Source organism: Mugil cephalus, chromosome 22 (genome assembly GCF_022458985.1).
Source record: "Mugil cephalus isolate CIBA_MC_2020 chromosome 22, CIBA_Mcephalus_1.1, whole genome shotgun sequence".
NCBI classification, from domain to species: domain Eukaryota; kingdom Metazoa; phylum Chordata; class Actinopteri; order Mugiliformes; family Mugilidae; genus Mugil; species Mugil cephalus.
The window spans coordinates 13,442,573-13,470,496 of record NC_061791.1 but is presented as its reverse complement, the minus strand read 5'-3'; the positions used below and the strand labels follow the sequence as shown (position 1 = coordinate 13,470,496).

General features: G+C 42.1%; 1 protein-coding gene and 1 long non-coding RNA gene across 7 annotated transcripts in view; both read left to right on the top strand.

Moving 5' to 3' along the window:
• gramd4a (GRAM domain containing 4a) overlaps positions 1–14,474 on the top strand; it is a 51,479-nt gene extending 37,005 nt beyond the window's left edge. For 3 of the 6 annotated variants that reach the window (XM_047575364.1, XM_047575361.1, XM_047575360.1), the window contains exons 7-20: positions 435–460; positions 775–866; positions 1,724–1,815; positions 2,496–2,544; positions 2,655–2,726; positions 2,813–2,856; positions 2,974–3,083; positions 4,294–4,448; positions 5,025–5,042; positions 6,397–6,541; positions 8,431–8,524; positions 8,772–8,862; positions 9,751–9,819; positions 10,395–14,474. In XM_047575364.1, coding sequence (XP_047431320.1) covers positions 435–460; positions 775–866; positions 1,724–1,815; positions 2,496–2,544; positions 2,655–2,726; positions 2,813–2,856; positions 2,974–3,083; positions 4,294–4,448; positions 5,025–5,042; positions 6,397–6,541; positions 8,431–8,524; positions 8,772–8,862; positions 9,751–9,819; positions 10,395–10,505 — 1,168 coding nt within the window. In that variant the 3' untranslated portion in view covers positions 10,506–14,474. The remainder of the gene's footprint in view (positions 1–434; positions 461–774; positions 867–1,723; positions 1,816–2,495; positions 2,545–2,654; positions 2,727–2,812; positions 2,857–2,973; positions 3,084–4,293; positions 4,449–5,024; positions 5,043–6,396; positions 6,542–8,430; positions 8,525–8,771; positions 8,863–9,750; positions 9,820–10,394) is intronic. The other 3 variants (XM_047575363.1, XM_047575362.1, XM_047575365.1) reach the window with 2 other exon arrangements.
• A 1,793-nt stretch (positions 14,475–16,267) lies between these two features.
• LOC125000319 lies at positions 16,268–21,897 on the top strand. Its single transcript, XR_007111314.1, has 3 exons — positions 16,268–16,411; positions 18,801–18,929; positions 21,778–21,897. It is a non-coding gene; the product is annotated as an uncharacterized LOC125000319 (long non-coding RNA).
• The last annotated feature ends 6,027 nt before the right edge of the window (positions 21,898–27,924 follow it).

Here is a 27,924-nt window from a genome sequence, read left to right as displayed (position 1 = left end):
GCGTAGCGTGTGTCCTCAGGTAGCGATTCTGCGGTTACCCAGCGAGACGTGGAATTAGACAGCAGGAGAGGAGCACTAAAGGTTTATAGCCAAGCAGGGGTTGTCTTATGATAACCGGAATGTGCCACAGATACACTGTCGCTGACTCACTGTGTCATTGCGTTGGTTCCTGGATGATTATATTACATGAGCTTTTCATTTTGGGCAGACACGACAGAGCGAGTTGGAAGGCTTTTTTTTTTTTTTTTCCCGCATTTGCTTTCTATCCTGCTTCTTTCTCTCCTCCTTTATAAAAGGGAGTGAGTCATACCAAACCGACGAAGGCCGAAGTGTCACCACCTCCTCTCACACATAAAGCACAGTTTTCTGTTCAAGCGCTTATACGTGAGCATCTACGTGTATCCTGACCTTCATTTCTTGTGTTTTTCACGCAGGTTGACAGAAAACATGAGGCGCCTCAGTGAGTACTCAGACATTCTTTAACAGAAGCAGCTACTCTGTGCTCATTAGCCACTACATACATATACCTCATTCTATATCAATACATATTACAAACAATAATGCATAATGATTGACATTCAAGTTAACTTATATGACTTTTCTTAAGGGTACAAATTCTCCCTTTTAGAAATAAATAATAAATGATTTAATTCATAAAATGTACCCTCGTTTGCAAGTGGCTAGTCAGTGTATATTAATACAAGGCACACAGTGTTGTTCTGTGCTCTGTGTTAGAATGAAACACTGAATATTTCTCTCCCCTTGTTGTTCCAGAGAGAGGAGCCAGACCTGTCACCAACTTCTTAAGGAACCTCTCCGCCTTATCGAACTGGCACTCCGTCTACACCTCAGCTATTGCCTTCATTGTGAGTGCATGCCTTCCCTACTGTTACAACAAACCAGTGGGACGAAACATTTCAGGAAAACACTGTGACAGAATTTCTTCTTTTTTCTTTTTTATTATTTCTTGGTACAAACATTGATTCTGATAATCCAAGGTCATTTGATCTCACAAAACTGGCCTCGCTCAGCAAGTACATGTCTTCAATACAAGGATGCAACAAATCATAGCGTTCTACAAAAACGGTTTTATTAGTCAGTTTGGCCGTAACTCAGGAATTTAACTACAAGGCCATAATTCTTGTGGATGCCTAAGCTTAAATAAAAATGTGAGATATATATATATATAATGTTACTCTGACCCCATTTGGCCTTAGAGCTTTGGTGCATGACCAGGGATTTTAATGAAGTAATTTCTGCTTCACAGTGATGTGTTGCAGTGACTCTACCAAAGACTGCAGAGCTCTAATCAGATCTACATTAATGTCCACAGTCAGTGGTTATATCGTATCATTACAAGATCATCTCTGTGTCTAGAGATGACCCTGTTTTAGTGTTGACATGTGTCTGATAGTACATCGTCCTCTGCCATTATATTACCCACAATGACGTCAAGTCAAGTCAGGGTCTGACCAGGAACCGTGGTGACTGTTGTGCTGCAGCCACACAGGAGTTTCCTTTCAGCGTTTAATAAAGAAATGAGTCATTATATTAATCGTCAATACAAAAGGCGGAGACTCTGTCATCATTACTGTCTCAGATAATCTACCATTTATTGCTTCTTGTTTGTCTGTCCATTGCTCATTTAACTAACCACCACAAAAAATGCTAAGTAATTCGAATGTTAAACTGTTCATTGCACCGTGTTTCCTTTCCCCTTCAGATTTACATGAATGCTGCTTGGCATGGTTGGGCCATTCCCATGTTCCTCTTCCTGGCTATCCTGCGCTTGTCCTTAAATTACCTCATCGCCAGGTAAAAACACGATCGACTCAGTGGACGGTCCTGTATCAGAGGAACAGCCGTTGGTGCCAGTTCTTATTGTAATATTTAGCTGAAATGTTTGGATCATGCATGTGTGCCCTCTGTGTGTTAAAACAGTGTTAAAATTAAACAGCGAAGCCACAGATGTGCTGACAGTAAACAAATTTATACTGTGGGCAGGAAGCCACACACACAATGTTCTGATGTTCTGGTTATGGTTAAAACATACGCACATGCTCGTGTTGTATTTCCTATAATTAGAATTCTCACTACTAAAGGCTGTAAAACAATAAAATATATATATTAAAGTAGCCTTTAGTAGTGACATATATAGATACACATATACACATGTACATCATCAACATACGTATGTATATATATACACACATATACACATGTACATCATCAACATACGTATGTATATATCCAAAAAAAGTAATGATTCATAACGGAGTCCATGTGCAACCCTTTTAAAGTGGGCTATCTTAAGGATCATTGTGAAATGAGGACACATTAGTACTTGTCAGACATTTGTCTGGACCTTCAAACTAGGACACTTGGTCACAATAAAAGTTCTGAAGAGTTAGGAGGATAGTTTGTTGACCTGAATTCACGCATACACTTCACACGCTTCTATAAGAAAGCATTATTTACGTCTCGTTCTCTTCCAGAGGTTGGAGGATCCAGTGGAGCATTGTGCCTGAGGTCTCTGAACCCATGGTAAGACAACTTCCCATTTCCTGTTTCCTGTTAGCATGTCGGAAAGAAAACATTTCCACAACAGGTCGGCGCGTAGTTTTTCTAATTCGTCTTTTTGTGTTGTGTTACAGGAGCCTCCAAAGGAAGACTTGACTGTATCGGAGAAGTTTCAGCTTGTACTTGACGTTGCACAAAAAGCACAGGTACAGCACAGGTTCATGTTTACTATCATCATCATCATCATCAGTCGGTTCTAGTGGTTCATCCACTGTTTGAACTCTCCCTACAGAACCTTTTTGGTAAGATGGCAGATGTTTTGGAGAAGATAAAGAAGTACGTTTTAATATATTTTCTTAACTCTACTTTATTCTAACAATCAACTGTCCAAGGAATAATTACAATGGAACTTAATCCGTGTTTCTCTTTCCCTCTGTGTGTGTTTCTGTTCAGCTTGTTCATGTGGGTGCAGCCAGAGAGCACCCGGAAACTTTACGTCTGCCTCTGGGTGGCGTTCATCACCTCCTGCATCCTGCCATACAAACTAATGGGCTTCATGATGGGTGAGAGATGTGCACACAGCTGCTTTATCTGTCCGACATTCTGCACGTACTGCTCATGGGCCTGGGATGAATGCGCCGCTCAGTCCAGTCCACACAAACAAATGCATTCATGCGGAGCTCGTGTAAGCATTCTCAGGGTTTTGATTAGGTTCACTTATGAGGCTTAAGTGCTGTAAGAGCTCTGGTAAATAATGGGGGTTGAAACGATGTTATTCGTCAGTATTCTTAGCATGGTTTACATCAGAAGAACACAACCTGATTTTATTTAGCTGCCAACCAGATATTTATTTATGTAAAATCAGCTAAGGGAATCCATGCAGTGTACTCCTCATGTCTCTTTGTTGTTTTCATTTACTTGGACATGTTGCCTAAACTGACGCTAGGTCCTCCTCTGCACCTAAGACCCTCCTACAGCTACAGGCTATGACCATGCTTATCTGATGAAGTTTGTTAGTGCATTTTCTTGTAAACCACTGCGGGTTCACGTTTCCTGGGGAGAGGTTTGCACAAAGGTTAGGTTTATTCAGCCGCGCGCCCTAAATACACATCCTCACTACAACCGAAAAAATCTTTTTATGTTCAAAAGCTTCTTTGTGCTAATAGGTAACTGTTACATTTTGCAGTCTCACGTCTGTGTTGTGGTCCGGCTCTCTGAATGAAAATGTCTTCTCTAATTAATGTGACACTAATGGCTAACGCAGTCCATGGTTCAGAGATGCTGAATGAATTATAGAAGATGGAGAAACAATGGACTAATCAGAGCAAGTGGACAGGATTAACAATGGGCACTTTATTCCTTCATACAATAACTACCTAACCGTGTAGACACATTTATGAAAAATGAAAAATACAAGAGAAAATGATGACGGGTGGGTTAGAACCATTATGATATGCAACACAAATACTAAATAGTACTAAATAGAGCAGTGAGTGCTGGATGCTCATATTAACTGGCCAGGGACCTCCTTTCAAATGACTCATCAACAAGCAGGAGCCTAATGTCCCACCACTGCCTGTCTGAATAAAGCTGTAATGCGTGTTATAAATCAATAAAAACACTGAAAGTTGTTGAATAATTCATGTGAATCAGAGTGTAGGATATACTACGAGTAGCACCGATATTTAAAACCGTTTTGAATGGAGCCCCTTTGATCCCGTCTGTTCCTGAAAGCAGCTTCTTTCTTTCTCATCCGTGTGCGTTTCTCCGCAGGCCTGTACGCCGGTATCAAGTTCTTCATCATAGACTTCCTGTTTAAGAGCTGCCCGAAGCTCCGGGACAAATACGACACGCCCCACATCGTGTGGAACAGCCTTCCCACCGACCCCCAGCTCAAAGAGAGGAGCAACGCCACCGTGTCGCGGCGGGTAAGGCAGCCACATGCAACACGTGCGTGGAAGAAACCCGTCTTAAGACCAGATATTCAAAGACTAGCGCTGCCGCTCTGATCCTCCTGTTAAACCTGAACTTAAACCATATATAGACCTTGCAGTTGCATCATAAAACTTTTAGTAGCTGCAGTGATGCGCTTGAATGCCGATCAATTTTTGTGAATTCAGGTTATTTCTCCAGACGTACCCGATGAGCTACTCTTACGAGGACGCTCGTCTTAATAACATTTAATAAAACTAAACGTAGACAGTCCATCAGCTGTCGGTCAGGGTCAGCCATTGATATCCACCCGCTAAAGTGCCGGCCCTCCTCCCACTTATTCTCCTGCGGTCGAACAAAGAGAAGAGAGAGATCAATAGGGTGTCCAAATATCATCTCTCCTATCAATAATACATCACAAGTCGGCCGCTCGCTCTCTGTTCTCAGAACGGACGGCGGGTCGGCGCAGGTCACCCAGGCGCCCGATGTCTCTTTTACGTGAACGTTTGAGTGTGCGAATGCTCTGCTGTGGCCTCAGTCACAGGTGTGCTCTGTCGTTTTCTCCCTCTCAGCTCTCTGTCATTGAGAAGGTAGGGGCTCCAGTGTGTCTCCCTTTGGTTCCTCTACTGTGCCTGGATGTGCCGCCAGCTCACCTCAAAGCGTGTGTGTTTGCGTGCGTGTGGATGTGAAGTGTGTGTGCGCGGGCGAGATGTTTGACACACCTTGGGACTGGCTGTCAGTGATTTTTGAACAGAATGGATCAAAATGTCATCGTAAAGAACGAGTCTACAAATTCATAAATTAGTTTTCTTATTGTATGTTATTTAACGTTACAGCGCATTGGTGTATACACGTGTGCTGTTCAACATTTTCAAGACACTTTTGATCCATTGCTTTGTGAGAAGCAGCAGTAGGTTTCCTGAGTAGTTACACCTAGAAATCCCCGACCACTGTCGCTTCGTGTTAGTTCATTAAATCCTCCCTCGTCCTCTGTGAACGTAGTAATTAGTTCTAAAGTGTAGTCGCCGTCAGCTTTTATAAGGTCAGTAGATCACATTCATTAGGTAAACTGTATATAACTTGGACGGACGAGCGATCCACGACTTCAGAGCGGTTTTGGCTCCTCACAGTTTATTCAGAAAAGGCCAAAGAGGTGGAGCGTGAAAGGCTGGGAGCTGAGGCTGATGGCTCGCTTCATCATGGCATTATTTATTCTTTCAGGCTTATTACTATCAAACAGGGGGAATGTTTGTTCCTGCCGTCAAGTTCATCATCTAAACATGGAAGTCTACAGGAATTGACTCGCTTTAGAGGCCAGCCTCAAGTGGTCGTTTGAGGAACTGCAACTTTTTGGCACTTCCGCATTGGCTTCATTTTTTAATCCCATTGATTGACGCCTGTGTACGACAGATCACTCCAGCTATTTTTTTTGTATGCCACATTTGGCCGATTTTCTCCTGTGTTGGCTTCTTTTTTCAACCCCAGGGGCGGCTGCTTCGTAATTCAACAGTGTGTATTTAGTAAAATGATGACTGTTGCTCACAAACTAACACGTACTTTTGTACTTTACTACTGTCTGAACTGTGCGGATGCTGAGTGAATGACAGACTCACCCTCTGCTTTGCACGTCACACCTGAGCCTGCTGCAAAGAAGTGCACACGCAGCGAAGCACCTAATGCAGTATGAAAAGTTGAGGAGGCTGTTTGAAGTTTGGCCGCTAGTATTTCTGGCACTGGGAAGCTGTCGTCCGGTCAAATGTGTGCAGACTCTTACCGTTTCTCCCTGTCTGTCCTTCTTTCCCTCCTCCTCCCTCCTTTTTCACGTTTCCACATCCTCTTTTTATCTTCCATACATTATTTTTTTCTTCTGTCCTCCTTTCGTCCTGTCCTCCATTTTCTTCTCGTCTGCCCCCCCCCCCCCCCCCCTCGTCCATTTCTTGTCAGGTTCAGCCTGTGGTGTCTAGGGGCAGTCTCGCCACCATCCCATGTGGGGTGAACAGAGAGGAGGAGACGGGTCGCTCTCACAGCACCAAGAAGGGGGCCTTTCATGAGATCTTCAACCTGCCGGAGTCTGAGCGCCCTCTTCCTGGTGAGGGGACTTACTACAGCTCCAAAATAATAGAGGAGGCCTTTTTATTACTTCACAGTCAAACAAGCAAAGAAACTGATCATTAGCTAGATTTCTGTGCTCACAGTGGTTTAAAACAAGGTTGCACATGTTTGTTTATGTATTTATTTATGTGTTAGTGCATACAGACATGTAGTAGACAGTTACCATCTAAATAATTGTGCAGCCAGACAGTCGCATGTCAATAAACCTCTTGTCCCTTCCCACCCCGTGAACAAACCTCTTTCAGGCCGGAGCCAAACAGAGACATTAGACAAACAGCATATTCACCCATTCAAAGAAGGGAAAAAAAAGAGGGGGGACTGCTGATGTTGCTAAGGGAGAAAATAGCTTTGGAAAGAGAAGCCTCCAGGGCTGGTACAGAGAGTTTATCACTTTCAGACAGGGGCTCCATGTGTCTTGGAATGTCTTAACTTAAGCAGTGAGTGAGAATCTAATTTTTCAAGCTTTAAGTTATAGGGCACTTTCTTGATCCAATTACAATGTGTTTGGGCGTGGGTAAGCCTCCTTTTCGAGCAAGATCAGCCTCTGGGCTAGCAAGGTTGTAAAAGCTGAAGCTTGTTTTGTTGCCATGGGGAGGTTAGTTTCAGGTGGGGTGCTGGCCAGGAATGGATTAGGGGAAATGATTTGCTCAAAAACACTCTCCCTAAAAGCCGCCAACTTAGGCCAAAACATGCTAAAATGTGTGATTAGCTGGGGACTGGTTACATCTGTCACAAGCATCGCTAAGAGAAGCAAAGATTCTGGCCAGTTCCGCGTTTTATTATGAATTTTATGAAAGATTTTGTATTGGATTAAGCCATGCAGAGCACATACAGAAGAAGAGGGAACTAAACTTAAAGCAGTACATCATTACTCTTCTGTTGGTTTTACATTCTGCTTGTTCTCCCATAATTTCCTTATGGACAATAATAAGATAAAGCCAGAGAAAGATCGATGAATCAGTCAATCAATCAATCAGACTTAATTTGTAAAGCATTTTTCATACCAAAAGTAGCGCAAAGTGCTATTGACAATAATCTCATCTGTACCCCCCTCCCCCCTCCTCCAAGACAGACACATACCCACACATGCACAGACAGACACACGACTTAAAAATCCATTATGCAGAATAAATCAAAACAATATTCATGATGAGGTGAGGCGAGGAAACACTAGAGGCTGGATAAAACCAATGGCCTGAGAACCCTAAAAATAGTATATAATAATAAAAATTAAATGCTAACCACTAAGACCCCAGAGCATAAAATGAGAGAAATAATAGTGTCAAACTTAAGGTCATACAAAAAACATGTAGAAATGCTAACTACTAAAACGGTAAAAGAGATTTAAAAAAAAATAGTAAATAAATAAATAAGTTTCAATTAGCCAAACTAAAAAGTAATTATAAATAGACCTGAGGGCTCTACGACTTTCACATGATAAAAGCAAATCTGATTAACCGCTTGGACTAAAACCATTAGGAGTTTTAGAAACCAATAAAAGATTCTCAAAATCAGTTCTGAAGAAAACCGGGAGCCAATGCAGAGACTTTAAAATGGGTGTAATGTTTTCCCTCTTTTTTTGGTCCTCATCAGCACACGGGCGACTGAGTTTTGTAGTAATTTCTCTCTCTGAGTTTCAGGACTAAGAATTAAGACCTCAGTTTTATCCTGGTTGAGCTGTAGATCATTTGTTTACATATGCTATTCCCTTGATTAAGGCCAACTGATAAGAAAGTGTCAGGAGGAAGATTTGGGAAGTGAGGGATCAGTTTTATAGCAAAATACCTAATTTGACAAAAGTGAAAGAGATGAGAGCTTTGCAAGTGATATTTACATGACAATTCTCTCCCTGTTGTGTGTTCTCAGTGTGTGAGAACGGCTGGAGGTGCTGCTTAATAAACCGAGACCGGAAGATGCCCACAGACTACATCAGGAATGGAATGCTTTACGTCACAGAGAAGTAAGTCTGTCTCTCAGGAGAGCGTTTGTTTTCATCTGATCTCAGTCTGTGGGATAGAAGAAGTAGTTATTGTTACTGTGGAGCAGAGAGGAGGGGCAGGTAATGAGGAGCTGATATGATTATAAGTTGCACCAAATCTTTCTCCCTCCCTATATCTGTGAGCTGGACAGCTCTGCTACTGAAGTTACACCTGACTAACAAGAACACCATTCACTTTGTCTCCTGTTTTGTTTTGTCCCTCTTACAGTTACCTGTGCTTTGAGAGCTCCAGCTCCAGATCCGGCTCCTCCAAGAAGAATAAAGTCATCAAGCTGGTGGATATCACTGACATACAAAAGGTATACCTACTCAAGTACATTCTCGAATCCAAGAACAGCCTGTGGGGTTCCGCAAGGTTCTATTCTTGGTCCTATTCTGTTTTCATTATATACGCTATATACGCTATCAGTCTGCCTTTGAAACCTAGTAATGCACTGAGCACTTTATTTAATTGCATTGCTGATATTAAGCAGTGGTTTACCCAAAATCTTCTTCCAGTTCCATGAAATTTGACAAGTAAATTGACAACATTGTCAAGTCAAGCTTTTTTTCAGCTACGTCTTCTGGCAAAAGTCAAAACGTTTTTGAGCCGCCACAACCTCGAGAATGCTGTCCATGGCCTAATCAGTTCAAGACTGGATTACTGCAATACTCTGTATGCTGGCGTCTTCCTGTCTTCTCTTAGCCGCCTTCAACTTGTGCAAAATGCAGCTGCCTGTTTTTTAACTAACACTAAGAGAAGAAGAGAAGAGAGCACATCCTTTATTCCCTCCATTGGCTTCCAGTCCATTTTAGGATTGATTGTTTTTAAAGTTCTAAATGGCCTCGCTCAATCTTATTTATCTGAGATGCTAACTGTTCGTGAGTGTGGCTTTGAGGTTTTCTAACCAACTCTTGCTTTGTCCAAGTCAAAATTTAAACACTGGGGTGACCAATCCTTTTCAGTTGCTCCACCCAGACTCTGGAATAAGCTCCCCACTGATGTGTCTTAGCACTGACCTGGGCCTCTTCAAATCCAAACTTAAAATCTATTTATTTAGAATGGCTTTTAATACCCGGTGGTGTGGTGAGGCACTTATTTTATCTTATTTTAGTTAAATTTTAATTGTTTTTATGTATTTATCTTACCTTTACTCATATACTTGTTTTGCAGCTGCTCCAATGATGTCTTGTTTTGTCTTCTACAGTACAAAGTGTTGTCAGTCCTGCCAGGAAGTGGGATGGGCATCTCTATAGCCACTCCATCCACTCAGAAGGTACAGACTGTTTCATTGACGCATACAGCAGACTGACAGATCACATTTAGAAGACAATTTGTCTAATAAGTTTTTAGCAACACACATTTCACATATTGATCAGTAAAAGCATTGAGCTAGACCGGCATAAATAACAGTTACAGGAGGTTTGTGACTTATTCTTAAAGACCTTGAATTCTTACTTACAGTAGATGTTGTCCAGAAATGTCAACAGTAACTTTTTAGCATTGCCAACGTGACAACCTAACAAGGCTACACCATGTCATGAGATTTTTTTTTATTAATAATGAAATTTACTTAGCTGGTCCTGCTCAATGTATGCTGAGCTACTCAAATATAAACATAATGGATATTTTGATCAAATTTGTAATCATCTTAGAAGTGGGATTGGGCCATTGGACACACACTGGCGGCCCCAAGTGGCCAAACATGGTGATTGCAGGGCTATTATTCATCACTCCGGTCTACACTGATCCTTTTGTCACTGTCAAATTTCTCCACCTCTGAGCTGAAGAGAGATTAAAAATTGAACTGTGACTGGTCTAAAATATACACGTATCAACTGTCTCCTCCAGCCATTGGTGTTTGGTGCCATGATCCACAGAGATGAGGCTTTCGAGGCCATCTTCACCCAGTACATGAAGATGATGACCACCACCAAACCACCATCCAGCTCAGAGCTGTAGATACCCTGCAGCCCAGCAGCCGCATACCTCCATACCGGGGCTAAAAATCTGAGGCACAGAGCCTCACAAGTTTCATCTGGAAGATACTTTCAACATCCACACTCCTCTGCTGTGGTTGAGCCTCCTCCTCCTCCTCTAGCGATGGGCGTCGGCTTCCTCACCGACGGCTCGGCTTTGATCGCTGGATTTTCCTGCTTCGGCCATGTTGTAGAGGATATGTGGGCGTAGCTGGTATTTAGTCTCATGACACACTGGATAATGGACAGAATCTGCTGACAGAGGAGGGAGGATCAGTGGTGGTTTCTATCAATCAGCTGGAGGCTGGTGAGGGGGCTGGTTCTCCTCTCCCACCTCACTGACCAACCGACGAGCTGACTACTTTCCTGACTCACTTGTTTCTATGTTTGCATGTGTGAGTGCGTGTGCGTTCATAAACGTGTCGGTTTTTCTCTTTATTCTGCAGTCAGTGGAGTGACGTCTGCTGTGGTAGGAAGACTTCAACAAGTGCTCAAAAAAACAAAAAAAATTTCAAAACTAGCAGAGAAAAAAGAGGTTCTTAACTGCCAGACATGTATAGGAACGGCTGTATAAGCTTTAGCTTCATAAATCACAGCGAATCAATGTTCAGCTATCTACACGTTAAACTGATCGGTGCCTCTCGGCATAGCCCAACAAAATGGTAGGAGTGTATATGTGTGTGAGTGGTCAGTGACTGTATTTTTTTAAATGTGTATTATTAGCTGTGAAGACGTCAGATCACCGTTTGACTGACACAGAGCCTTTCTGTTAGTTTACATCGCTGCTGTCTCACTGTTTTTTTCGGTTCTTCTCTGGAGACATTTCAGCGGTAGTCGTCACTGTCGCTCTAACAAAAACAAAAAAAATTGTACGCTTCTGTGTTTGTAAGTGTGCGTATGTAAAACGTGCAGTGAATAGTTTTTTTTTTTTCTTTTTAATGCCTTTTTTTTTGTTTGTTTGTTTTTGTCTTCGTAACAAACCGCCTTTTTGGATGAGCAGCTTTCGGCCCTGCGAGCTGCTGGTTGTGTCCGAGACGAGAGCACAACGCTGGCTGCCATTTTTTTTTTTTTTTAGAAAGGTGGCGCAGTGAGAGAGCATAGCCTCCCATGTCTCATCTTCTCTTCTTCTCTTCTCAAGGCACAATCTGTTCATAGAAAGAGAGAGATTCACCATCGCTGGTATTTTCCTCGCACTTTATCACAACATGTTAACTGGAATTTGTTGACCATTTTTCAGACTTTAAAGGCCCACTACTTCACACCTGGTCAGTGTTAGCGACAGTTTCCAGGCCACCACCCCATCCCTATGGTATTTCTCTTTTGTCTGACTCATTGAGCCAGCACCAGTCACATTCTGAAGAAGGTATTTCAACTTGAAACTCAAACCACTGAGTGGCAATCTCAGACATTTCAGTCATGGTTAATTCAGATAGACCTGTAGTTACTACAGTGGTAATCACAAATATGATTTAATGCTACAGGAACTTTGTTAGATGATAATTGGCTTTTTTCCATCCTTCTATTTTTTTCCCCAAGGAACCAAGTTCCTGGTTCAAGTTCCAGTTCATACTTTCACGTCAAGCTAATAATAATGACATGAAAATCCATCACAGATTCTCATTAAACGCATCTTTGCTGGTCAGGTTGTTTCAGGTTCCAAAAGCAGTAATAGAAATCAAATCCCAAAACCAGGATTACCATCTGTAAAAAAACAAAAAACAACAAAAAAAAAAAAAAAAACATTCTATTATTTTCTATTCTTGTCTCTTGCCTCTCTCTTGCACTTTTACGTAACGCCACAGTGAGCGCTCTTCCTCACCGCGTCGGTGTTGCCGTATCTTTTCAGTAGTCGGTGAAGTGGAGAGAGGAGAGGTCTGGACTGAGCGGAATGTTTCGGCGTCACTTTAGTTCAAGTTCCGACGAGCAAAGCTGGTCTTTGTTCTCGGCGGAACGGCTCGATGTGTAGAAATATAATGCCAAACTACATCAGACACTTTACCGTGTTTTGTGGGATGAACGGAGACGGGATGCAGGAGCGGAGGCGGTGATTTCGGAGTTAGTCAGTCCCACTCCTGTTTATTGAACGCCCAGCAGCCCAAGCTTCACAAAACACTCTATAAAGGGAGACCTTGACTTTTGAATACTTACTTTAGTCTTTGTTACGTTCTGTGTAAGAGAATCACTTAAAATGTCAAGGCTTCTCTCTGCAAATCCTCTCGTTCATCCTTGTTAGAATCAGCTGAGCTGGATATGAAGTTGCCAAAGTAGCAATGGAACCAGTTATAGTCCAAATGAAAGTAAAGGGTTCTTTTACATTTCTATGATTTAGCCTCTTATGAATGGGCTGCCTTCCCAAACATGGATTCCTATTTTTGTTTAGAATCTGATCCATGAACGGGTGAAATCGGTCTCGTCGTAGTCTTAAAGCTTTTACCTGAAGCCTTTTTGTAATCTGTTATCTCTGAGGAGCAGCCCGGCTATAAGCTCCAACATGGCCGCTCTCAGCTGAAGCACAGAATGTATCACGTTCTACATGTCTACCATTATGATTTTTGTTTTCTTTTGCCAAATCGTTGTGTGTCTGTCTGCCATATTCTGCCTAAGCTCATGTTTACAGAAGGTTGTAAAAAATACGCCGTTGTCTTTCTTTTCTTTTTCGGTTGTTCTTTTGGTTTAACCCAGTTTGAATTCCTTTGCCTCTGGAGTTATGAAGACTGGACTGCTGTTGTTGAATTGATGTCTCATTGACTCTGCACCGCTCACGTGGCCGTCTCTGCTCGCCAGTAACCAACACCGACCGTAGAGGCGACAGGAGCAGTATTTTAAGCCTCACGCACCGCGTACATCGTCATATCTGACACCGCTGGAGTCGCGATGTAGCGGAAGTTGTCGTTACCGCCGGGCTTCACGCGGAGCAGAGATGGTCATGGTGGACTGACACGGCAACATCAAGTGTTTCTGACAGCTGGTTTGGTCCGTCCTGACACCTTTTGAAGAGTTGTAGAGAATGAGCAAAAGCTAGGATTGACTCTTTTTTTTTTTTTTTTGTAAAAGCAACAAGAACATGGCTCAAAAAATGTCTTTCTTACTGAGGGATAGATGAGAAAATTTACTCTTTTCCAGAATGTGTATGGTCACCATAGTTACCTTCATTTAGGCAGAGGCCGTGCTAGCTCAGCTTTCCGCTAAGCTAATGGTTCTTACTTAATGTGGGAGGGAAAACTGGCACATTTTGTTGATTTAGTATTTTTGCTTTCAGTCAAAGTCTTGTCAAACACAAGAGCATCGATTTTCTCATCTAACTTTATAGAAAGGAAGTAGATTAGTCAGGATTTTGAAGCTTTTCCTTCGACGTCTCTAATGCTATTCTGCTCGTAATGACCGCAAAGGACTTACAGATTCATCCGCGCTCGTTGTCAAAAGCATTGGTGTTGTCGTCTCCATTCAAGCTGGTGTCCTCACCGTCGTATTAAACACGTATGTAGTTCCTCTAATTGTGTGTAAATGTTAATGGTTAGTTTTCCAAACATCTAAACGTCTGAGTGACCCAGACTGGCTGTGGCACCTGCCTGTTTGGACGAATCTCAAATAAATTGTCTCAAGGCTCCAAAACGGCCTCAATCTGAAATCAAGACTGAAGTGAATTAAAAATTCTACATCTAAATATATATATATATATATATATAGTCCTGTTTTGTGGACTGAAGCAGCTCCTAGATTATCTGCTAATTAAAGCCCAAGTGTTACTAGGAAATCACTGTAGCCATTACAATGAGTAATTAATTTGTGGCTATACATGGTTTCCTTTTTTTTTCTTTTTTTTTGTCAAGGAGGAATTTGTATACAAATTATTGTACAGTGAAGAAAACACCACTGAGTTTTTAAAAGACATGTCTATTGTAAAGGATAATGTGATGTACATTTTTTAATTTAAGTAAATGAATTTAAGGTACGATTGCGCCTGTGTCTTTTTTTTTATTTCAAAACTGCAGTAGCTCTCTGCCGCCACATGAGGTCACTGTGAGATCTCCTGTCAGTCTAATCGGCTCGGAGAATTTTCTCATCTCACCTCCCCTCTCCACAGGGAGGTCAGAGGTCAGGGTTAACTTCCCATCCTTCTCGCTCATCGACGATATTTCAGCATGTTAGTCTCTACACAGGAATGAGAAAGTGGATGGTTTGACATGTTATACATGGCTGAAAAATCTCCCTCCATTTCTATGGTGATTGCGTGGTCAGGGGATCAATAAAGAGGTGGAGGAAGGCCTGTTTGCGCTTTCACCGTGATGTGTGGCCTCGGCGATGACATTTCAAAACCATTTCTTTTGGTAAGTGATTTCTTTTCATAAAATGCATAGAAGAAGAATATTTTTTTAATTGTTTGTTTTTTGCCATGGTTACAAGCCTACACTACTGCCACCTCTTGGTCTATATATTCATTCCTCATGCCTCTGAAATAAAAAGGCCCTACTTGACACACAAAGACTTACATCCATCGCCGTCTGGATTCTACAGCATCATTTCGGGGCTTTTTTTTATTTTCCAGGTAATGGATCACACCTCCTCTTTGTGCCAAAGTGGAGATGAAGTCCGTATTCAAGCGGTGAAAATGACGAGTCTGTCTGTGAGCCCTGATTGCAAGGTGACATCTGACAAATGAGCGTGTGGAGGTGGATGTGATTGGAGGGGGGGGCCAAAAAAAAAAAAACTTTTCAGATGCAGCGCGCCTGCAGAAACTGATGATGAGGACTGGCGTGTTTGAATTAATCAAAACAAGTGGAACAGTTTGACCAGAAGAAATAAAGATTAAAAAGGAGAAAATCTTGAAAGTTGAAAAAGTCTTCTCAAAAGAGCTCTACATCAAAAGCTGTTTTTTTTTTCCTTTTTTTTCTTCATTGCATTTAAAGAAGGTGGCTCCTACACAAATCCAGATACACTCACTTGCCAGTTCATTGCAAAACAAATGCATCCTAATATAAGTCCTACATTAAATCTTAGTGCTGCTGAATTATATTATGTTTTATTGGTTTCTTTTATTTTGACAACCCTGTTTTAGAAAGTTGGCAGGAATAAATAACAAACACTTGATCCAGTTTATCACCACAAACTACATGTTCCAAAAAAATAAAAATAAAAATAAATAACCATGTTGGATATCTATCCCGATATGGACTGGGTAATGCTTTAAGAATGAAAGGGGTCCACATCATTTAACAGATGAAAATGATCCACACCTAGAGGACTGAATTTACAGAAACCCTGGAAATCCAAGTGAGAAAAAATAATGTGGCAGATTATTTGTTTAGCTGAAATTACATGGCCCCCATTTGCTTGTATGCGTGCCAGTGCCAGTGGAGCTCCACGGTGCCGGGCAGAAATCACAGGGCCCACTAGAGGACGTCGGGCCCTCAGGCCACCCTCATGAAGTCTGTTTCTGATTGTGTGGTCAGAGACATTCACACCAGTGGAGCCGCTGGAGGTCACTTTGTGGTCTGGCTCTGTCAGTGCTCATTCTGTTCCTTCATGCACAAACGAGCCGACGTCGATCCTGCCGATGAGTTGAGGACCTTCCACAGCCCTGTCCAGCTCTCCATGAGTAAAAAAAACTCAGTGGCCTCTATCTCTAAAACCACCCCTGTCTTGTTGTTGCCCCTCTAGTGCACCTGTTGTTAATTTCCATAACATTAAAGCAGCTGAAACTGATTAACAGCCCCCGCTGCTACTTAACTGACCACATCAACGTCCCAGAAGTTTAACTGACGCGGTGTTGTACTCTGATTAAAGAGTGTTCATCCAATGTTTTTGAGCGGTGTATTTAAATGCGTCACTTTTTTACGATTGCACCTAATGAACCGGCCAGCGAGTGTAAACGCTCCGCTTCAAGACAAGGTAAGAGAAGCAATGTCACAGACTCGGGGGCAGTTTTCAGGGACACGGTTAATGACGCCTCAGAGTCGTTCAGAGGCTTGTGAGTATCCTGCTGCTTGGTTTGATGGATTGACTGTATTTTTAGTCTGCCCGTGAGAGAATTGCCAAACGTGGCACCATTTACCATTAGCATGCCATGACAACACGGTGACATAGCTTTGACAGCTCAGCTCAGTCTCCTTGTCGACACTGGGGCAGGGTGTGTGTGTGTCTGTGTGTGTGTACTCGCATTCATACGCGTCCAAGCCCTTGTAACCTAGTTAGTGTAACTGTACTCTTAAAGTGCTTTTTGATGCGACACAAATATTACAAAAGTGTAAATTGCTCCAGAGCTCGCTAGTTGTTCAAGCTTACTTACTAAAGTAGTCAAAACCATATACAACTGTTGTCTTGAAATGGACAAACAGACTGTGGAGTCACAACTAGGTTTCCTGAAGAGAGGTTTTGAAGCTCAGCGTGGTGTCTACGGCTGTGTCCATCTTGGCAGTGCCCGAGGTGGGTGACACCTAAGTGGACAGCTGGCAACCTCCGAAAGCCCCCACCTCTCATTTAAAATTACAAGATACGGCTTCATCATTAGCTTCACATTCCACATAGTTGGACCAGAAACTCCGTCTGCTAACCTTTAGCGAAGCTCTAGCTAGCCGTGTAGCTAACGGCCTTCATTTGAAGCTAGCAGCTCCTATGCCTGCCAAACTAGCTGTTGCAACCTTTACAAGAGAAAAATATGTTTAATGAATACTAGAAATAAATGTTAATTAAGCCCAGGAGTGGTTCCAATCATACTTTCACATCAAGAACAGACAAAGATGCAATGTGGAATATGTTGCATTTTTAGTGTCTTTTAGCATGTTGTTTTTGTTTTGGCTCTAGAGAATTTAAGGAAGACTTTGCAAATAAGACTGAGCCACTGAAATACCACCATCAGAAGTTAAACTAGTCACTGGCTTTGACACATCCTTATTTTTGGCACACCCACGCCACCATACAAAAGTTTGGATTTTTCTTAAAACACAGTTTGCTTTAAGTTGGCCTGTGCTTATAGGCTTGTCAGACGCAGATGAACGTTGGCTCACTGGTGCTTTGAGCCAAAGCTAATTTAGAAGGCTAGCGTGATAATGTGGAAGTTACTTATCAAACTCATTATTCATCCAGTGGTGAGCAGCGAGCTGTGCCAAACGTTACAGTTTAGCGCCATTACAAGCTACATTTCTTTAACAGCTTGGTGCATTTCCAGAACAGGATGTCCATTCGCCTCCTTCGACCTCTTCATACTGAACAGGAGCTCCTGTTTCGCAACTGTCTGGTTATTAAATGCTTCACCTGCACAGGTGTTTTCACTGATGTGGCCCGATGAGACCTTTTCTCTGAGAGTGTGCAGACTGTACTCTACTGTCAGAGCTGTACGTTTTAGGGCAGGTCAACTTTTAACTTAGATAAAGTATGTGGAGTTTGGTGATTAATCTAACTCTCAACCTAGCTCTGATTGGCCACTCAGACTGAGAACACCTGAAAGAGGTCTGAAACACAATGAGGTCAGAGATATGAGTTTCTACATCTGGGATATGCACGTTAAACAAAGGAAAGGGCATCTGAGGTACATACATTTCTTCCATTTCCGTCTAATTTTAATCAAATTTAGTTTCCTGCCAATTCACGGAGAATGTGATCCTTTCCATGCTGAAATTTATTTAATTAAAATGAATTTAATTAGTTATTAATTTAAATGATTTCGTACCAGTCGTCCACAGAGGGTGGTTTGGTTTGAGTCACTTCTTAGTTAGGCTTTGCTGTAAACCAAATACTTATTTTTCTTTTATATTCATACTTTTTAAATAAATAAATAACAAAAAAAAAAGTATCAAGTTCCTTCCAATTAAAAGTGATTTTTGTGCCTAATAAGATTTCATATTCTCTATGGATACTGTGCCAGAAAGAAATTATTAATGACCACTTGAGAAATTGCAGGAATGATTTTGCTGTTTTTGAATGTTAAGTTACGTTGAGGACTGTGTGGTGTGTTTGTGCGTTAAACGGACTGTCATTATTTGACCTTTCTGTTTCCATGCGTGTGTTGGAGAAGACGGGCTACATAATGACACCCCAGCACGATACATGTACTTGTCCTAAGCACACCGTGGATGTTAATGACATGTGTTACAAAACGTACTCAAATGGAGATTATTTACCATAAACCATGAATGACGCCTGTGAGAAGACAAACATTTGAATTTTCACACGCAACTAGACATCGGCCGTTAAGTCAGATCCGGACCACAACACCGATCAGCGTCTGGTGAGCACACACAGTTCAATAACACTCCTCTAATTGGATTCTCACCCAAAAAAGCTCCGAGGAGCGGCTTCGTCGGCAGCACCTCTTTGTCTCTGCGGATGATGGCTCTTTTATGCAGATCCGGTTGTCAGCTTTACCCTCCCAGTGAACCTTTTGCTCATGACGCGACAAACACAACCAGAGGTAAGCGCACGCTGAGAGGAAGCAGCCATTCGTGTCCGCGGGGCCGCATTGTCTGCTAATTTACAAAACAAGCCACACACTGTTTCTGCAGCAGCCAAATGAGGTATTTCAAACCGGGAAGGGCCTTCAAGAGAGCACGAGAGAGACGCAGCAGCCGCAGAAAGACCATAAAAGCCTCTGGCTGGTGATAATGGCTGAGAGCGGCGCTGTCCATAACTACTGGTAATTAGAAGTTAGTCAGCCAAGATCTCTCTCTCTGGCATGGCTGTCATTTTAGATATACAGAGGTCAAAGGAGGGGTGAAAGAGACATTTCATACCTTTAAAACTGTTTTCTTCTTGTTGTTATTTCTTAATTAATAATGTTGGACAATAACATTATGTTAAAGGAATAAAATGCTGAGAACTCGGAGTTACCTTGACAGGAAGCCATAGCAAGTTGCAGCCCTAGTTCATGGTTATCATATGGAAATATCACAAATGTTTAGATACGTCACCGCTTTACTAAAAGTTAAGTATAGTTGAGACTATAGAGAGTTTGTCATTGTCCCCCCAAAAAAACTTTAGTGACTGCTATCTAGCTAGCTAGCTACATAACAAGTTCCTACACCACTCATTTACTGCGATCTTAGCTAGCTATTATTATAGCTCGCTAGTTAGCCTTCTAAACTTAAACATATCTTTGTCTAGTTCCCCAAATCTCTCAGAATATGGGTTGGCTTAGGTTACTGAAGAACATTTTCTGTCAATCCCAACATTAAACCCACCCAAACGATTTGATTGGTCTGGCAGACATTTGCCGGAGCATAATCAGTTTCCAACAAAGTGACCACTTTTCCACAAGCCAATTTTTAGGGTGGGGGAAGCAGGGCTGGTTCCCAGGCTAATTCTGGTTAGCACTAGAAGGGAGACGTAAGTGGCTAAAGAAACCAGAGCGAAATAATTCATGTTCAACTATCCTCCTGAGGCCGAGCAAGATTTTTGTATGATTTTCATGTAATTTTTCAATAAACAGAGTCTATTGGATGTCTGGCGAAATTACTACAATGACACCAATAACTGACACCATTAAGAAGCTAACTTAAAGTCTCACCAGGTCTCAGCAGTTGTTAGATATTGTGACTCTAAGTACCGCATGTCCTCCAACCCCCAGCTTTGCATTATCTGTCCCAAAAGTAACACACCTGCACAGTTGCTGTGCTGCTACTTAACTTAATTGATATTCTACACACCAAATAGCCCACCATATTGGAAGGCTAGCTAAAATGTATCAAATATAAACATATTTTCCAACCATTTACTTGCTCCCATAAAACACAGTTGCTGAGATGCCATTGTTGCTCAAATCCCAACCAATTGTATACCACAGAAAAGGCCAGAATGACCCCTACATTACATATCACAACAGATTTCAGTTCTGTATAAACTGCTACACCTTGTTCCTTCGATAAAAGATCTTCTTCCCTCCTTTCAAACCATCCCTACCACGGTAAAAATGTTCATCCAGTCGCTAACAATAGAAAGACTAATATTAGCCGGTGAAGATTAACCACGAGCGCTGAATACGTAAGAGAAAACATCTCCTAAAATGGAAAATAAATACGTGCCATCAAATATTAAAACACGCAATATAAATTAGGCGAAACCATGATGAATGAAAGGCACTTGAGCTGCTTAGTGCCTGCGCCGTATCTCTGTGATATATTGAACATAAGTAGTTATGTTAATGTGGTCATTATTTAAGCTAATTCGCATTCATTAGCAAATAATTCTTTGTCAGCAGACTTGACGTAGTCGCGTAATGGTCGGTATTAATGGGAGCTCTGCATCTTAACTGCATTAAGCAGTTTCAAACAAAGAAAAAAAGAGAAGAAGACAGATTTTTCTCTCCTCATTAATATCTATATTTATCCTGCGAGGTGTTTCAAGTCTGTTCAGATCATCTAGGCTGAAGCCTCATCGCTTTGAACTGTCCCAACAGAATTAGCATAAAATGTGTGGTTAGACGAGAGATTGTGGCTTCTCTCCTTCGTCAGAAAATCATCACCTCACCGGATGTTTTCGATGTCCCAGCGGTCACTTCAGATTATCTGCCAGTCACAGTATATATGTATATATTTTTTTTTTGTATATCCATTTTAATAAACTGATTTTATATCCCTCCACCCATCCCGTTTCCACGCTTATTGCCTGTAGCGCTGGGATGCTAAAAGTCACTCAGGGGTCGGCGGGCTTATTCGCATTCATGCTCTGCTCCGTTTGTTAGGAACAGGGAGGGTTTTTTTTTTTGTTTTTTTTTTTTTTGGACGTAAAGAGGTGCCAGCTTGGTTCACGGAAACATTTGACATGCCTGTGCCAATTAGGTCCAAAACCTTCCCTCAGGACTCTCTCTCCATCTCACACCCCAAACCCTCGCAACCTTCCCCGAGGCCTCCAGCTGTTTGCTGTATAATGAAGGAGGAGGGAAATCGGTTCTGTGCTGCTACCTGAAACCCTGCCACGGTTTACAGCAGTTAATCTGCAATTGGAACTTATGCGAGGGAAAAAATGGATCCGGGATCAAATAAGTCAACCCCATGCTGTTGTGTCAAATAATAAACCCGTAGTATTTGGGAAAGTTATGCCATGGTTTGTTTGCACTTTGGTACTCTGGCTGCGGCTCGTCTCTGAATTAGCTCTAATGAGGGGCTTTTTGTTTGCTCTGCCTGGCTGTGCTGTTTGGCTTTTGTCTTTTAAATCCAAAATCAACCGGCTGTGGGATCCTGACACACTGTAATGTTTTTCTCTCTGCAATTTTTTTTTATTTTTTTCTTTAATAATATTTTCTTCTTCTTCATTTTTCTTGTTAGGTTCATTTCCACAGCCGCCTTTAGAAAAATGATCACCGCAGAAGACTTTTCATACATACGCTGACTATATTTTCATATATCGGGGGGATTTTTGACAAAGCGTCATCCTTTTGTGAGTCAAATCTAGCAATAAAAAACTCATGCATGTGGTTCACATTTATTGTATTCTGTATCTGATTAAAGACACAGAAGGTTCTGGGACGTACGGAGGCCACAGGTGGCCACGAGAGGCTTTTGACAAACTGAATTGAACCTGGACTCGAGTTTTGGAGTAGATGCGATTGATGCCAAATAAGGTCTTAAAAGATTTTTTTTTTTTAACATGCAAATGATAAATGCAAATCAGTTTACCAGCTCCTTTAGGCAAATCAGTACTCTTTTTTTCCATTAGTTTTAATTTTTAATTTGGACTTTTTTGTTTTCTAGTTCTAATTTGTGCTACTGTAGTTTTTTTTTTTTTTTTTTACATCTGTGAAAGTGATTGGTTTAGTTTTCTTAGTTTCAGCCTTTTGAGTGGTCATTTTTTGTATTTTTAATTTCTTCCATTAACACTCTTAAGACCTAAACATCCGCCTGTGGATGTAGTATTTGAATTACCGTAACTCACCGATGAACAAAATTGAAAGTGTGGCTGAACACTGGGGGGAAAAAAAAAAAGCTGCCATTACAGTAGTTATGATGGTAAAAAATTAAGTTGGTTATACCCTTGAGATGTCATGTAGGTCTTCCAGACAAAAGCACAACTTCCCAGAGTTCAGCCACACTTTCAATTTTGTCAATAGTGCAATTTACTGTGAGTTACGGTAATCCAAAACCCAAACCCATCTTTCTTGTTTTTGCTACCATTAGCTTAGTATTAGGCTTAGCCTGCAGCCCTAGTTTAATGTATTCAGCAGGAAATCAAAACAAATAGGACAGGAAAACACATTCTTGGGCACATGTAGGGAGTTTGTGTTCCTGGCTCCAGTGTTTGTGGGTCCTCTGACCGTGTCCTGTTAGAGCCCTGTGGCTGAGCTGATGGACCTTCTGCTGGCAAGAAAATGAAAAAAACCAAACCAACTTATGGAGACATTTTCATTCAGGAAGAACTGCAGCAGCCATATGTGGCATGTGTGTTATGAACAGTCTGCTGCACTTCCTTTTGTTAGGCTGTTTTTCCTCCGTTCCTACCACTCCGCCTCCTCCGACTGAAAGTCTCGCTTTGTTTAGCGGGGTGCAACTTCCACCGTCCGACTGGGAAATGTCACTAGTAGCCAGGGGGCCGCTCTTCCATTGTGTCGAGCCTTCGTTTTTCCCAGGAGAGTTGCTAGCCGCTGGGTCGACTTACAGGGAACCAATAGACATTACACTGTGTAATCAGCATTTACTTCCTCGTGATAAATTGCTGCAAAAAAGGTCGTTTGGATGAGCAGAGGGTAGACGGACTAAACTACAAAAAGGTGAAGCAACAGCTATATGACGAGTCCTTGCCTTTAATCCTTATAGTGACAGATAAAATACTCCCCACCTGACGCCTCAAAGCTTTCTGGAACCTTTTTTTCAAACCGTCAAATGTTGGTATTTCCACTGTTGTCTCTTCTGCAAAGGGTTTTCTCCAACCACTGACCTCGACTAACCGGAGCTCTCCAGAGCCTCTCCTTCCGCTTTAGCTCACTCGGCTGTTTAAATGAGCTCGACCCGACTCAACCTGCTGCACCCCGCCGAGGAGGCCGCTCATGAATATTTCAACAGAAGTTTGCTTATTGCGCGATGAACTGTGCTCCCCGCCGCTCGGAGCCGCGCACGCGCAGGCTCCCATGCGTGAAGCTGGGAGAGCACGCGCCCGGACATTTAAAGCTCCCTTCGCACACACATTCCTACACGTGTGCGCGACAGCCGCCTCGCCTCCTCCTCCTCTCACACGCAGTAGTTTGATGACTTTACATGCTAATGAGCTGTTGTGGTGTTTACCCGACACGCATGGTGGGCGTCGCATGGGGGCAACGCCGACTGCTTTTTTTTTTTTTTAATGATGTTTATTTGGCACGCGTCTGAAGAGGAGGGAACGCAGGTGGGAGGGGGTGGGTTTGACTGACTGGCAGATGTTTAGGATGAAGGAGGGAACGCATCAAGCAGATACAACCGGCGGATTACAGAGAGTGTCACGACACGGCGTTCGCAAAAAAAAACATGACCGGCGCTTTGTAGCCGCACTGTTCGAGCTTTTAACTAGCTTGTTTTAATTGTGATTCTCTTGTCGAAAGCATGCCTGCCCCCTTTGAACGGAGGCAGATTTGTTAGGCCATCAAACGGCTGGCTTCGGCTCGCATTAATGTGCCTGTGAAGCGCGAGCCGAGCAGACACAAAACCAACCCTGAAGATAATTAACAGCCGGGTTTTTTTTTGGATTTCCTTCAGAGGCGAATGAATCTTTGCGCCGGATGAGATTTGTGTTTGCATGAGGGCTGGCACTGTGACTACTGTGACCTTGGCGAGGATGAATAGAGAAAATATTCCATTATGAATAGGATGACTCAAGAGGTTACTACGGTTAGTCCAGCCCTCGACTTTTCAGCTAATTTCAACAAATTTAAAAAGAGAAAACACACAGCCGGCTCACTTTTTTTTTCTTCCAAATAATAACGTAGAGTGTGAGTATTGATTTGATAATAACTGGTTTTTATCTCCAGTGGATATAAACCTTTTAAACATTCCTGTTAAATTGTAGGTGTTTGATGTATTGATCTGTGTTAAGGAGGCCAAAGTGTGCCGAGAAAACCAGCAGCAGCAGTGACCTGGACCTTCGACATGAAGGAGGCTGGGTCCATAAATTCAAATCCCCCGTCTGCAGACGAACAGAAATTCGTCAAACCAGTATTCAGCTGTCCAGGTCCAATAAACCTCTCCCAACCTCTCCCCACCTGAGTTCTTTCCCTCTTAGCGCAGTTGTAAAGAGTGGCTAACTGAGTCTGCACAACATTTCACCCACTCAGTGGACGTCTTTTCCAACCATTTGGAGTAAACTGCGGAAATCCCAAGAGAGTTTGACGCACGTTAAGCGAAGCCCCTGGACGTCATCTGAACACTTCCATTCATTACACTGCTGCCACATGTCGGCTGATTTGGATGTTTGCGTGAAAGCGCAGGTGCACAGGTGTTCTAATGAAGTGCCCAACGAGTGTTTGCGTCCTGCGAGGGGGTGGCTGGTAAAAGTCCAATTCGTATTTCTGCCGTTCACAAAGGCACAACCAATGCCCTGGAGAGAATAAATGAAGAACAGCATCTGTCTACACATTACATCTAAGGTCACGGCTGTCTGACAGGGAGCCTCCGCGTGTGTGTGTGTGTGTGTAATACAGTCTGCTGCTGCTGCTTGTCACCAGAAAAACACTGGGAAAGCTGATGAAAGCTGCCGGTTGTCAGCGCCTTATTTTCTGCTGTCCTCCAGAAGGACGACACGGAGCGGTGTGTTTATGTGTGTGGGTGCTGTGACAGGATATAGATGGCTGATGTCAACACTTGACTGGGCTGAATGTGGCCACATTGACTAAACTGCACTAATCAATATTTTTATTCCAACAATAGAGGGCATACACGTGACGCCACAGCTAGTGGCATCTCCGTGGTTACGGCCACCGAGTGGCAAAAAGTGACAGTTGAGCACGGAGATTAGCAGCATTGGTTTGAATCAAAGGCTTTAACAGTGTCTTTAATTGTAAAATTAGTTTAAAAAAAAAATGCAAAGAGCTGTTTGGCGATTGACTGAAGCAACGGATTTGAAAAGCAGTCGGAGATATATTTTTACAGATATCTGCCAAAGAACAGAAAAGTAAATGGATTGTCGCATTACAAGAAACAGCAGGAATCCAGGCACCGAAACCTGGTGTTGTGGTTCACATTTAGTGTCAGGTAATATTAATTTATGCTGTATTTTTTGATGTGAAGTTACGTCCTGGACGTCTGTCAGATACGTTTGTCCATGTTGTTTTTGGCGTTGTCATGGCCGACTGTAGCTATTTCAGTTCAAACTATAACATTAAAACAATAAACAGAATATTTGTGATATCTCCTTGTCATCCTTCTAACATCTGCATGGATGCTACAGTATTGTACGGCTAACGTTACTTCACAGTAAAACTCTAGCATTAGCATCTTTTATTAAGCTACATTTATCATAACTAAAATGACCTAAAACTAATTTAAACTAACTGAAATTGAGGCTAGTCCACCTTTCCAACATACTAGTTCATATGGATCATTGTTGAGTCCAATTGTCCTAATTTTATCTGATAATCCACGTTTTCCCTAGCCTCGCTGTATTTTCTGACACATTTCACTGTGTTTTTTAGCCACTCAGGGGGCGGGGCCCCACACAGCAGTGACGTCAATGCACACCCTCTATAGTACCTTGATGCATGTTTTGAAATGTCACATCAGAAAAGCTTCACGGAAATGACCCAAGTTGAGTTTGTTTTCCTTTTTAAAGAACTAGTTCAAACACTTAATAGGAAATGGATATAGGTAATTGCACGTATGCCAGTTTTTGTCGTTTGCTGCATTGATTAAAAAGATTAAAGTTGTCAGTTCTCTGGCTTGAAACATGACCAGTACTGGTTGACAAGAAAGAAAAAAGCCCTGAAGCCCTGCTAGGGGCCTGTCTTTTTACCCTACCTTTACATTTCCTACGTTTATTTAACTGGTCAATATCTAGTCAGACTGTGCTGTAAATCTTGATAGCTTCTAGACACCAACAGATGTTACCACCTGAAGGAATCTTCCCTGGGGATGTCAAGATCAAGTAGTTGTTTTTTTGTTTTTTGCCCAGTGATCTGTTACTGATCATTTAATATTGTCTGTCCCGATCCGATCTTAAACAACAACAACAAAAATTAATTTTCTACTTGTATTCTCATAGATCGCCCTGGCAACTGTACTGAGTCCAACAAATAGCGCTGTCAAACTTAACGTAGTGTTGAGGCAGTAGCTCATACCTTGGCTCCAGAAGTCAACATTTGACACATCAACGCTGTAAGGATAAATAATAATGACAGCAGTATTTCATTTAAGCTACATCCTGCCTTTGTGTATTCTGCTTTGGGGGTTGACTAAAACTGCACCGTCATTAATATGCGCTCATATCTTACAGGGACTCTTCCACGGATGCACAGTTAATTTCTGAAATTACTACGTGCAGCATGAAAGGTGTCACTTGTGTCGACTAATTTATTTGACTAATCACCGGGCTCTGCAGCTGTATGCAACAGTTTAGTGTCTTGTTTTAGTTTCTCAGGCATGCAACGTCAGGTTTTAGTCGTCGGCGTCACGTCCAGATGCAGCGAGCAGCTGTTTAAAGCTCTGAGTTATGAAGAATCCAACAGAACGGCACTCGCCGGATATAAAAACAGCAACATTTGACTGACTGATCCCTTGAGTTAATGCTAGCTGCCACATTTTGCGGTACTGATCCACAACTGTTTTGCTAAATAAACTGGCCGCTTCTATCCTGCAGCAGCGTAAATAACTTCTGTCTGTCACGATTTGTCTAGTTTATATTAAGTCTGTGTTTAGCTGCGATTAAATTTTAAAGACTTTATTAAATGTTACATGTCTTTTTCATGTTGAAGGCGTTTGGGGGTGGTTTTCATGCGGTGGATCAGCTTGTCACCTTCACAGGTGAATCTGTTTTGCTGCTAATTATCGGGGGAGAAAAAAGAGCTCACTTCTCATTTTGTGTGCTTATGCAAAGGCTTCGCACTAAAATGCAGATTTGTAAGCTCATTAGCGCTACATAAAATCAAATTTAATTAAGACAGAGCATGGATTTATTATTCATACAAGAGACGCACATTTGCTTTTCTGTAAGAAAACAATCACAAGGCAGTTCTCTTCAGAGCAGGAGAAGCACCTGTTTCCTCTCATGAGCTAATTTCACATCTTTATTTCTATTGGTCAGGTTGAGGCCATGTGATGAGGATATAAGAACACCTGAGAGGAGCCTTCTGTTTCTTCTCCTCATGACACTCAGTATGTTTGCTCCTTGTCCTTAAGCTGTGAAATCTTTTGGTCTTTTCCTCCTTTACGTTCTACATTTAATGGCACTGACAAAGCCAAAATAATTTGCCCTAGCATCTATTTGGTTGCAGGATGTTTTAAGTTGTTCAGAGTGTC